Here is a 13040-nt window from a genome sequence, read left to right on the forward strand (position 1 = left end):
TGAAGAATGAAATAAAACAATCTGCATACACTCACTCACAGAGTGTGCGCATAGAGCACAAAACAATGGCAGACTGCCCCATGCAGCGCCTCACTTGGATGTGTCTGCAGTCTTGGAAGCTTGACTACCCTACGTTCTCCTACAAATGGACCTTGAGCTTGTTTGGAGGTTCTAGCAGGGGAGCGCAGCTACCGTATACCCTTGACCGATGAACGGTACCGTCTCTATCGGGGAGGTCGTCCTCTTCGACCGAGCGCGCAGCTTCGGGAGGGACGCACATGGAGCGTTGAGGGAGGAAGGGGACACCCGCCTAGCCAGCCAGATCAGCCGAATCAACCCTGGCGATCAATGGGGTGACAGATGTCGCAGCCAGATCGCCCTCACATCCAGACAATAAGAACTCCCCACAATGTATTTATAGCTCGGTACTGCCGGCTCCTTTTACGTCATGGTTTGGAAACCGGCTCAACATCCAACAACACAACGCACGGAATCATCACTTTGCAGCGACAAAATCACCTAGAGAAAACAGTTCTCCACCCAGTTTAAAAATTTTAGCGGAATTCTTTAGGGTGAGAAGTCTTTCCAGAAGGCTTTGCGAAACTTGCAAATTTACGGCTTCCCATTGGCGGCTGCTCCCGTGGCCTGGGCGGGGAGGGCGGCAGGCGGGGCCGGCGGCTGAGGCTGCAGCTGATCGCGGCTGCGGGCGGGGCCGGTGGGACTGCTCTGCCTTGGGGCGTCGTGTGCTCGCTGGGCATCCCCGCTTAACCCTCCGTGTGTGTGAGTAATGTGGGCCCCTGGGATTTCCCTCTTCCTGTCCCCCCGGCAAGCCGTGCCCGTGGGCGCTTGGCTCAGGTGAGGCGGGGAGCCGGGACTGTGCGGCGGGCTCGGGCCTGAGCCGTGGATCCGCTCCCGGTCCCGGGCTCCCTGTGTCGCAGCGCTGACCGCTCGTCATCTCACGTCTGCCAAGGGCTTGTCCCCGAGACGGGAGAGAGCCGATGGCCCTGGGGCTGCTGCCTGTCACACGCTGCCCCCCGGTTGGTGCTGCGGGTGCAGAGTGGAAGCGCTGCTGGGCTGCTGAATGCAGGCAGGGAAAATCGGGCCCCAGAGCCCTGGATGTGCGGGACGTGCCAAGCACAGCTGCTCCCCTGGCTCTCTTCACCGATGTTCTCCTGGGCCGTGTTCTCCCTGCGTGGGAGCGATAGCTTCTTGCACTGATATTCATGTTCCCTCGTTGCCCCGTTCGCACAGAAGCAAGGGAACAAATTTTTCACAAAGTCCATTTTCCTGTTGAGGTGTCAGATAGGCTGAGGGGAATGGACAGCAACCTACCAGTAACTGTGGCTCCTGGCTGCAAATTGCCACTTCTTTCTGATAAAGGGCAGAGAAGGGAGAAACTTTGCCCATCACCAGGGTGCTCTTTCCATCAGATTTTAGTTCACAAGTTGGACTTTCTCTTGCAGTATGGCATAGCAGGCTCAGTCCTAGGAACCTAGAATGCTACAGCTCATTTCAAAGTTTGTTGATCCCCTGGCATTTAAGAAGATATTTTTTATAAAGTATTACAAAAGAAGCACCCATCATGCCTTTGCCTTGAGATGTGTTGGGCATCAGTGACCTGTTTATGTCCTGTGACCTGTTCACTTGCCTGCTAAGAGCAGGTCTCCCGAAGTGCCACTGAGGAAGAGTGACTCTTCTGTTTCTTTAGTTTTTTAAACTGCACCCTTGGCTTTTTTCTTCTTTCTTTTTGAAAGTAACTGTATTACAAGTAGCTCCTGTTTAATTCTGTTGTTTTGTGTAGTTCACAGTGATACTTTTCTAATTCCCTGCTATATTTAGCAGTGATAGTGATAGTACTGGGCAGTGTTTTAGTTCCCTGTCACCTAAGAGCGATCAGAGGCTCCTGAGCAGGAAGGGGTGGAATAGCCAGGCTCGTTTGAATTCCCATGGCCTGATGCACTCTCATATTTTGTGTTCTCTTCTCGTGCCTGTTGGCTAACAAGCAGATCACTTTGTGCACGCTCAAGGTCTTTTTTCCCTCTGCTTATGAAGGAGCTCTTGGAACATTGGTAACTGGAGGTTATTGTTCACATGCCAAGAGCCTCCTTTCCAGAATTACTGGAACTATGGATTGAAATGACAATAAACCACCTTACAGGGGGAAAACATCTCTCACTTGCAGCAAGGACTTGCTGTAAGGGAGTTCTGCATGTGGAATGCCAGTGTGATTACATTTGATTGCTCTTTTGGCTGATGGCTCTACAGCAAAATCCAGTTCCTGCTGAGGCCTAAACAGTAGTCTATTCAAAAAACAACAATTAATAGCCTCATTTATGAAGTCATTAAAGAACTAAAATGCTGCCTGCAAAGCAGCATTGGATCATCTGAAAAGTCCATGAAGTTTTGCATAGCAACAGGGTTTATTAATAGAAATGCAGCCTGTAGAAGGATAAGTAGTGCAACACTCTGAAACTCTGTATTTTAATCTGGATTATTACAGAAGAAACAGGCCATTCTTCTAAGTTTCTACTGATCCTCATATTGTGATATTTTTGAAGTTTCTACTGATTGCTGGATCACCACAGTTAGAAAAAAAAGTGAGAGGCTTAAAAGTACATTCCCATGCTTCACCCAAATGTGTAGAATTAATGTTTAGAGACTTATGCCATTCCTCGATACAAGGTCTACCAGTTTTGGAAACTTGGTTACTGCCTCTTCTCCTTGATCAAGACTTGGCTTTTAGTGGTGTCTGTGTAACTTCAGTGCTAAAACTTCTATTTTCTAAACATTTGAAGATTTTTCTTCAGAGTGATTTTTCAATTTTTTTACTGTTATCTCCTACTTAGCAATTTGATGCTTACTTTTCTTGAATTTCAGGGGGATGAAAAGTCTATAGTTTGACTTGACTGTGCAGCAAGAAAATCAAATCAGTTTAGACTGAAACTTTGCAAAAATATTTTGTTAAAAATTAACTTAAATTTCTGTTGTGTGAGTGACCGGTGAACCATTATTCCAGCTGCCATCAGATTTCTGTATAATTATTAGCTTACTATCTCTTACAACTCTTTTAGATAACAGAAAGTTTGAAGTCATGTCCACAAAACCAAAACTTTACTACTTTGATGGAAGAGGCAAGATGGAATCGATTCGTTGGCTGCTGGCTGCAGCTGGGGTCGAGGTTTGTTTCAGAATTTTTAACTTCTGGCTGCACATTGGTAAGCTTGTCTTTGAGGCAGATCACATGTTATCAGTCAAAAAAGTAAAGGCATCCCAAGATGCAATAGTAAATGAAGGTTGGCTATTCAGTGTAATTAAATACTTTTACTTCAGGCACACAAAAGCATGGCTTCAAGTTGCATGTTTTCTGAGCAGTGACACTGTAAGCAGTGGCACTTGCTTAACACAAGAATGTGCAATCCTTAATTAAGTTTAATGAGTTTAATCATTAATTAAGATTAATGAGCCAGAGCTGCTGAGCTGATAGATGTGTTGCTTGCATAACAAGTGTTATCTGTGCCTGATAAAACAGCAATTTACTTTCTCTCGTCTTCCTGTTTTCAGTTGAATGCTCACACAGAGATTTTTGTTTCATTTTTCATTCCACTGGCTGCATCCTCCATAAGCTGTAACACAAAATATATTGTGTCTAGCATCATTTAGATGAAACTTAGCAGGGTGAAGTGAGCAAACTGGCCCACATGTGTAGGGAAATCAGAAATCTCTAAATACTTAGGTAAAACAGCTAAAACAGCCTTTACTTTTTTCTGATGATATATGATTGACTTATTCATTTGCTGGCCATCTTGGTGGTAAACTAGTAATACAGTTTGAGGACACAAAGGACTAGTATTTGCTCTGAGTGCCCTCTTTTACACAATAAGCTGTTATAATACATAAAGTTACTTGTGAACTGAGCCAAGGAATACAAGTTTTTTTAAAAGACCACCAGTGTTTTTCTGAAGGCCTTGCCGAAGATAGAACTGTCTGCTTCCCTCCATCATTTGTTGCTATGTTCTAAGTGCCTCTCTCTTCTTTTTTCTTTTTTAAGTTTTAAAAAAAGCTGTTGATAAGTACTAATTACTACATTTTTTTCCATGGAATATTATTTTCTCAGCTTCTCATCAGCAGAAACCTGGGTTCTGAATTTAGTCAGTGATCATCCTTGCTGTGGTTGAACATTGGCAGTGTGTTAATGTGCCCGATCTTCTGGGGTTTCTCTACTATAGCAAATCTTAATTACTGAGTGGCACAGATGTTATGAGAGAGGCTGACTGAGCAAGGCATTTAGGGATTGCTAACAGCTACCATTTTCTAGTCCCCATGTTGTGCACTGATCACAGACATGTATGGCACATGCAAACACATACATGTAGATGTCTAACTTTGGGGTCTTAATCTTGAACTCAGTTTCTCCTTAAGTAACGCTGATTGACTGGCCATCCTCAGCCATACTGAGTGCAACTACAGCCATATGATCACCAGCAATTCTGTATCTTCTTGTTTCTCATCTTGTGAATATTTAATCTTCAGGTGTCTGAAGCATGCATCTGTATCAAACCTCGTGCAGGGCGTGCTACTTGTACACTATTTTGTAAATGCTTTGTTTTAACTTCCAAAGAATTTGTTCCTGTCTAGCTCCCAAATCAAAATATCACACAGCAGATTTTTTCCACATTCCAGAAAGCATCTTAAGGACAGCCTACACTGTATTGTTGATTGTTACACATTATAATGCCTGTTTAATACCAAACAAACCATCCTCACTCCAGTTCTTATTGCCTGTTCTTCTGCTAGAGTTGCCCTTAGCAGCATTTATCAAGTGTGACAGTCCAGGAGATATTGCCAGCACTTCTGTCCTTGGTGTGTTCTCCCTTAGAGCCATATCTGAAATGAAAAGAACCATGATGTATATTCTTTTCCTTTTATGGTGCTTTAAAAGTTTACCTCTTCTAGAAATGTGAAAAGATTCTTATTTCCTCTTCTTCCTCACTCTCTTTTGTCAGTTTGAAGAAGAGTTTTTGGAAACCCGAGACCAGTATGAGAAACTCCTGCAAGGTGAGTCCATGTGAAACCTCAAGAAACGTGTAATCAGTCTTAGAGAAGATGTGTGAAGTCTTTGAAGACTTTATGTGTCTTTCTTTCCACACAGAAGAGTAAAGCTGAGAGTTGTGAGCAGCTGCTGAGGCTGATTTTTTCCACACGTGGACAGATGAAATTGCAAACTGAGTATCTTTCCAACCTGCAGGGTTTGCCAGGCCTCTGGATTCTTCTGTTCTCTGTTTGTCTACACATCCCACCTGGTCCCACAAACTTAGTCATGGGCTTCAGTAACCAGAAAATATGTATCCCAAAATTTCATGTTATGTCCTGATATGGCCTAAAGATTGGTCATAAGAGAGAAATCTGTGTATCTAACATTTGCTTCACATAGTGTTTGAATAATGGTACAGAGGGTTTTTTACATTGTTTAGAACTAGACACTTTTTACTCAGTTGAGCTGTTTAGTGTGATTGTCTCCGCTGCATTTCAATTTCATTTCAAAAGCTGCTGTAAACAGTCCTGACTGAAACTTCAGTGAAAGTTTTTTAAAGGAAGGATGGTAACCCGCAATAATTGTACTTTTCAGTTTAATTTGTCTACACCACTGTAATTTATTTTTTGCATGGAAGAGCTCTAATTTAATACAACAGCTACCCACAGCAAGCTCACAATAAAAGCAATGTTCCTCTGAAGACAGCAAGAAATCTGACATGGAGTTATTTGATCACTCGAATAATGTGTGTCTGTCCTTTTAGGTGGATCCCTGCTGTTTCAGCAGGTGCCCCTGGTGGAGATTGATGGGATGAAGATGGTGCAGACCAGAGCCATCCTCAGCTACATCGCAGCAAAGTACAACCTCTATGGGAAGGACCTGAAGGAGAGAGCCTTGTATGTAACAGTATTACTCTTCTTGAATTTAGTATAGTAGTTCAGATGCATCTAGAATTAATTGCATAGTTGCACACACACACCTGTGCACAATCACCTGTGGGCCTCAGTGATTCACAACTTGCAGTGAGCCTGAGAAGCCACAGTTTGATGCAAGCCAACTGATTTGTTCTAACTCAGTTACTTTTCACATAAAAATATTTGAGTCATGGGTTTATTGTGCCTTACTGAAAGATTAATACAGCTTGACAGAGGTATTCGAGAGGTGACTGGCATGTAGATGCTGAACTACTTTTGTAACCAGAAAACTCTGGAAAGAAATGGTGTTAGTTTCTAATTTTTGGCTGCACAATAAGAGCTGTCATTGATATCTGTGGTTGCACGATGTCCCACTGCACTGTAAAAAGTGTGTGGTTTAGATCTTTGGGAGCTGGGGAAAGAACAGCTAAAAGCTGTTGAAAAACTATTGGTTTCATGTGAAATAACATCCGTGTGAAATTACATCTTGATGTTGTGCTTGTGAAGAAAAAAAATATGATGGGGCTGTCTCAGTATGTAGCATTTTAAAGTTCCATCTACAGTATAGAGCCTGCTCTGATAGCTCTGGGAAAGGGACAATCCAAAGAAGTGCTATACTGATAATTTAGCTGGATGAAGAACCTGGTATGCTACAGACTTCCAAACCCATTATTTATCTGTTTGGCACTACTTGGACTTTGGATGACATTCTGAAGGTGGGATACATCCAGACAATTAAGTCAGTTAGGAATGACTCCTTGTGGTGATGTGTGTTTCTTTGGTGATTGTGAAGTGATCTGTAACACCAAAGGTACACAATCTCTGTGCAGTCCTGTTTAAACCTGCTCAATGAAGCAAGTAAAGAGCCAAAATCACTACAAATACAAGTAAGACTCCCACTGGGACATATTTTTTTAATTGCAGAAATAATTTCCATGAGGGGGTGTGTTTGAGATTGCTTAAAAAAGCATTTCTCAGATCACACTGCAGCCTGGAAAGGAGTTGGTGGGGAAGGCACCACAACAGGGGGATGGGAAATTCAGTGTTTACTATCCTAAAACAAATATAAGGTGATTTGGCTTGTGAAGGTGTCTTCTATTTAAGGTTTTTGTGTGCTTTGCTTTTAAGGATTGATATGTATGTTGGAGGAACTGATGACCTTATGGGCTTCATTTTGATGTTCCCTTTCTTATCAGCAGAGGATAAAGAGAAACAACGTGCTCTCATAGTTCAAAAGGCGACGGGCAGGTATTTCCCAGTGTATGAAAAGGTATGGAGAAGGATCATTTTCTTCCCTGATTCTGGAGGGATAACAATAGGAACACTGGGTGTTTGACCACAACCAGAAGCAGAAGTGTCAGTGCAGTACTTTACACCAGAACATCCATACTGTCTGTTGGCTGGAGGGGGATCAGAGCAGTATCAGATATGGTGGGGTGGGTCAACCCAAGAGACTTTCAATGTATTTTCCTCCCCATGTCCAGGTGAGGAAGGGAGTGATACAGCAGCTTTGATGGACATCTGGTACCCAGCCAGGGTCAACCCCACCACAGTAATTTGCATTGCAAAAGCAGTGCTAATTGTCTTCTTTGTTTAACATTTCAAATACATCTCAGTTGGGTTTTTGTAAACACAGTAATACACAGCTATGACTGCTGACTTGTAGCCATACTGGAATCTTGGTGTTTCTCTAACTGATAATTTGAGAGATAGGACCCAAGAGATATTCTCAATGGAAATTAATATGCATGGACAGGATCATCTAGCAGGAGTAGCTCCTCTCCATTTTAAAGACTAAAGAGAAAACAGTTTTTCACTTTGCAGAGTCTCCTATAGGTGGTTGCCAGGGTGCATTCTGCCCTGTATTCCACTTGTTGCATCTTAGCCCTAATGCTTTAGGCCAATCACCTCTCTTTTATACTCTCTATTTTCCCATTGAAGCTGTAAAAATGTATAGAAAAATCCAGATAAATTAGACTTGAAAGACATGAATACCAAGAAGGTATCTAACCCTATAGTCTAGTACACAAGGTTACCTAGAGTTGTAGGAAGAAAGGATTGGTAAGAAAAACTCTGGGATTTGGTATTCTGGATTTCTGCTGTAAAAAGATCAGTGACTGCTGGTGTATTCCCTGTTTCCCCTGTTAGCTGCATGGGAGAGAAGGATGAAAAGGAGACAGTAGTGTTGTCAAAGAAGGTGTGCCTATGAATTTTGAAAACATGAACCTCAGCTGGCTATTCACACCTGAGTGTTTTCATCTATGACATTTCTAGGTTTTGAAAGACCATGGGCAGGACTTCCTTGTTGGCAACAGTTTTAGCTGGGCAGATGTTCATCTTCTTGAAGCCATTTTAATGGTAGAAGAGAAGAAGTCAGATGTGCTCTCAGGCTTTCCTCAGTTACAGGTACCTTGCACTAACAAGATGCTCATATGGCTATAAATGTGATAAATTATATTTCACAGTCTGTTCCGTGTAAATAATTCCACAAACATTTGTTACTTTTTCATTGTAGTCTTGCTTTTCCTGCTTTAGGAAGAGCCTTGTAAGATGTTTCATCTAGAGAAACTGTTATTTTTTGGAGTAACCCCTGTACACATCTGAAGAAATGAACCCTTCCTTTTTTTTGACTCTCACCATTTCTGTGATACTAAGTGGAAGATATTTTCTGGATCACAAGAACAATCTGAGTAATGTACATATTAGAAACCACAGATAACACTTCATCCCATATCAATGCAAGACAGATGGCTCATTTGTTACTGTGGAAAATGAAGGGGTTGAAGAGAGTGGGAGTAAAATTCATCCACACTTGAAACCATATTTCCTGTCTTGTCTCCACATACAGCTTGTTAAAGGATGTTACACAAATCAGTAAAATAGGGGTTTTTTGTCTTACTTTCCGTTCTTTAAATACCTTGTACTTACCGTTTGCCTTTTAGGCATTTAAAGCAAGGATAAGCAGCATCCCTGCAATCAAGAAATTTCTGGAGCCAGGAAGCCAGAGGAAACCTGTTCCTGATGATAAATATGTGGAGACTGTCAGGAGAGTTCTTCGCATGTATTATGATGTAAAAGCCAATTAGTTTGCCTGGCTGCAGGCCGTAAGAGAGCTACCTGATTGCACATGTCTAATTACACTGTGAAAGAAGGCAAAGGGGTGTTCCAGAAGTGTTTCAGTGGGAAAGAGGTCATGCCCTCACACAAAATACAGCAGGCAGGAGTCTTTTATAACACTTCAGTACTAGCTTATTTTCTCCTTCATTCATCTCGAGATTTTTTTCTGGGAATTTTAAGCAAGTGAAATGGCAGGAAGCACAGTGTCTTCCTAGAGACTTTGTGGAACAGCAGAAAAGAGAAATGTGAGTTGCTGACTGATAGCTTCAGTGTGTCATGCTATTTCTGAGGACTTTTTTCTAGATCCAGATCAGATTTTTATATGATGATTGCTTCCAATGTAGGCCTTTGTTCTTCTTTAATATCACTGTTGGCAAATGGAACAAGTGGTTTTTAAAGAAAGTGGGAGTGAGTTCTTTCTCCTGCCACTTCTACTGGACATCAGTGATTTGGCTACATGTCAACACTGTGCCTTTATAACACTGTGCCTTTATAACTCAGCTGCACTTTTATTACTGAATTAGGAAATAAACTGACTGCCAAATGATGTTTTTGATTAACTGCTGTATCTACAGTACCTGTACTAATCAAATAAACTTTTTATATAGTGACATTGTCCTGTTGTTTTGTGAATGAAAGCTGGGGCTTGCAAACATCATTTTTACTTTTCTTGGCGGATAAATTATTTTTATTTGATATGAGGAGGGTCGTTGTTAACTCACATGCCTCAAGGAAAGGTATATTTTGTTTGTGTTTATAAACAAGAGAATGGAGATGTGAAGGGGAGGTAGTAAACCATCACACAAAGCTGATATAGGTCCTATCTAGTACCAACCAAACTCAAAATGTTTCTTTTCCTCTTTTTTTAAAATTCTATGTTTTCCACAGACAGCTAGACAAAGGAATTTAAAATTGTTTTAATCACTTCAAAAAATGGCACTTCGTTTATGAAAAGCTGCTCTGCAGGATGTTACCTTGGTGTTTCATATTTTCTATTTATAGTTCTACATTAATGACATAGCTTACAAGAAAAGACTTGTATTCAATCTCTGATCAGCCTGGTTTATTCCCTTGTTAGCTGTGGGTTGAGAAATAATATGCTGCTGGACACTCATCTGATATCTGATGAACAATTCCCACTTCAGAGCTCGTCAGACTCCTCAGCTTCAGCAAGATGGAAGTTTTCAGTGCTACAAACACTTTCCCCTCACTGCCAGGTATACAAAGTTTGTATTGACCTACAGTAATTTATCAGCTAATGTAGTGTCAATTGCAATTACAGTTCAGTCCTTGGTTTAATCTCAGATTAGTTCATTGGAAAAGTTTGGAAAACACTTTTTCCAAAGTGTTTCCAAAGTAGTTGTTGATCTCAACTCCTTTGCTAAGTGAACTTTTTCTCCACAAAATGAGGAAAGTTGTTGTGTAATGCTGTTCAAGAGTTCCACAATCAAAGATGCAGCAGATGTAGGAGGTGCCTCTGCCAGTACTTGTTGGTGATAAGCCTAACAGCTGATGGTTATTCCTATTAGTAAATAGAGTGGTACAGCAGCAATGACTGTGAGCAGAACAGCTGGCACTGAAGCCTTGTCATCAAGACTGCATCTGTTTGGAACAGGGCTAACTTCAGCATAACTCAGGGATGGTTGTGTGGATTGAGTGACACTTAAACAGCATTTGGTGCACTCTTGAAGCGCCTTTTTCAGTTTAATTTCATCCAGAAAGAATCCAGTTTGTACACTCCAAGATCACACTATGATGGGAGCCAAAGCACAGTTAAGAAATTAATTTTTAAAACATTCTCCTGTTCCAGACCACTAATGTAGACATACCCTGTAAGGCTCCAGGTCTGGCCCAGGTGATGGTTCATTTCCTGATATTTCAGTAAATTGTTGATAAGAACTTCCAATTTTGTTTCATTATTTTTTTACTTATTTTCTTGGTTTGTTTTGAAATGAAAAATACCTAAAGTTGTTCATACATTGTGAGGACTTCATACAAAATCTATAGCCATGTTTGCTTATGCAAGGCTACCCAGTGCTGTGGGTTAACTCTGTCTGATAACCTCCTTATTTTTATATTCCCACGCATGTTTGTCAATTTACTTTCTAACCTGTAAAGAGCAGCAGGTTTACAAACTATTAGTGTGATCTTCCATATTCTGGGTAAACTAGGGATGAAATCAGCTTAAATCTAAGCCTTTTACAGAATATCTTTTTTCACTAAGCAACCTTGAGCCCCGGCAAGCACTCTAGCAGTAATTATTTAGGGTGTTAGCTGACTTCAGTAATGCTTTTACAACACAATAAAAGCTCTTCAGTTCTTCTACCAACCTTCAAGACAGTGGTAAACAAGTAAAATGTACAGATGTTTGTTGCTGTTTCTCCTATGTCTTCCAATGTTGCCAGCCCAATAATTCCTGGCTAAATATTACTTAACACACAGTAACCTCAAAATTTGTTTCACTCTTACCTGTCACAAATCACTTAGGTGTTAGGCAGTTTTGATGTGCTCTCCAAGAAGGACTAGAAGTTTTCTTCAACTCTTGCTCTGGTAAGACCTATTTATATCAGTCTGAACATCATTCTGATAGCCAAATAAATTATGTTTGGTGGAGGTAAGGGTTGTGATCCTATACAACCATTTTTGGTTTAAAACACTCTGCCAATGGAATGACAAGTTCATTTCCATTGAAAACACTGGGATAATTCTCACTGATCTACTACTGAGTACAGGATATTTGCTTTAGTACAAGTTATGGTTTCTGATGACTGTATGGGATCTTTACTTGTGCTTGCTGATGTTTTGGTAGATTGCAGTTAATTCCAGTGGAATTCTGCTATTTGTTTAAGCACATCTGAACGTGCAACAGAAGCATCACCTATTCATAGGAATTTTTCAAGTCTCCTGCATGCTTCTTATGGCACTTCTTCTCACCTGACTATAGCAACACGGAAAAAAACCCAGGCAAGATGCCAGGTCAACTGACCGGAGAATTCTTAACACTGCTTCTAGCAGGCACTTGGCAGATATTCCTATGTTTAGTATCACTTACCAATTGCCACCATAAGCAAAACAGACTTGACTTGGGGAAAATTTCTTTATTACCAATTAATATAGTTGGTGAGAAACAAAAACTTGAACACCTTCCTCCAAATCCTTTTCTTCCCAGACTCCATCTCCCTACTTTGTTCCCGACTCTTCTGCCTTCTCCCCTCCTTCTCTTCGTGTGTTCGCAAGGCACCTTCTCCACTGTTTTCCCCTGGCACTCTGCCGTTCAGTGTTTGGCGCTTGTTAAACTCATTCCTCACTCCCGCCCCGGCCGTGGCTCAGCCGGGCCCTGAGTGGGGGGCGGCTGTGTCCGGCGGGAACCGCCTGTGTCCGGCTGGAACGGGCTGTGCCTGGCTGTGTTCGGCGGGAACCGCCTGTGGCCGGCTGGAACCGGCTGTGCCTGGCTGTGTTCGGCGGGAACCGCCTGTGGCCGGCTGTGTCCGGCTGGAACCGGCTGTGCCTGGCTGTGTTCGGCGGGAACCGCCTGTGGCCGGCTGTGTCCCGCTGGAACCGGCTGTGCCTGGCTGTGTCCGGCTGGAACCGGCTGTGCCTGGCTGTGTTCGGCGGGAACCGCCTGTGGCCGGCTGGATCCGGCTGGAACCGGCTGGAACCGGCTGTGGCCGGCAGGGGCAGCCCCGGCCGCCCCTCACGGAGCCGCCGCTGGAGCCGATGCCCCGCACAGCCGTGCCTGGTTTAAAAGACTGGTCCCTCTGCGGGTTCCCAAGCGGGTCGCGGGGATCACCGGGACCTGCTGGTGCTGGCCACACCTTTGAGGTCCAAGAGAGCAGAGTTCGCGTTCCAGAGCGTGCAGGACGTGGGTCCAGGACGCCTGGACACTGTTGGTGCAGAGGAGTTCTCAGGAGGCTGCACTCGGAACCCAGCCTTGCTCCTAGGAAAGGCTTTTTTATTTGCTGCTAGGGAAAAATTTG

The 13040-nt window shown here is 42.7% G+C and overlaps 1 protein-coding gene across 1 annotated transcript; it reads left to right on the top strand.

Annotated features, from left to right (window-relative positions):
• The first annotated feature begins 667 nt into the window (after positions 1-667).
• LOC135445311 (glutathione S-transferase 3) lies at positions 668-9676 on the top strand. The gene is made up of 7 exons (XM_064707587.1): positions 668-780; positions 3072-3178; positions 5004-5055; positions 5796-5928; positions 7075-7216; positions 8221-8352; positions 8889-9676. The coding sequence occupies exons 2-7, from the start codon at positions 3092-3094 to the stop codon at positions 9030-9032; spliced, it is 690 nt and encodes a 229-aa protein (XP_064563657.1). The 5' UTR covers positions 668-780; positions 3072-3091; the 3' UTR covers positions 9033-9676.
• The last annotated feature ends 3364 nt before the right edge of the window (positions 9677-13040 follow it).

This window comes from Zonotrichia leucophrys, chromosome 3 (assembly GCF_028769735.1).
Source record: "Zonotrichia leucophrys gambelii isolate GWCS_2022_RI chromosome 3, RI_Zleu_2.0, whole genome shotgun sequence".
Taxonomy (NCBI): domain Eukaryota; kingdom Metazoa; phylum Chordata; class Aves; order Passeriformes; family Passerellidae; genus Zonotrichia; species Zonotrichia leucophrys.

Bases quoted from the DNA above. Each gene is read 5' to 3' on its own strand.
- LOC135445311 (XM_064707587.1), top strand. From the start codon at position 3,092: ATGTCCACAAAACCAAAACTTTACTACTTTGATGGAAGAGGCAAGATG. The intron at 3,179-5,003 runs GTTTGTTTCAGA...CTCTTTTGTCAG, and splicing joins TGGCTGCAGCTGGGGTCGAG to TTTGAAGAAGAGTTTTTGGA. The intron at 8,353-8,888 runs GTACCTTGCACT...TTTGCCTTTTAG, and splicing joins CAGGCTTTCCTCAGTTACAG to GCATTTAAAGCAAGGATAAG.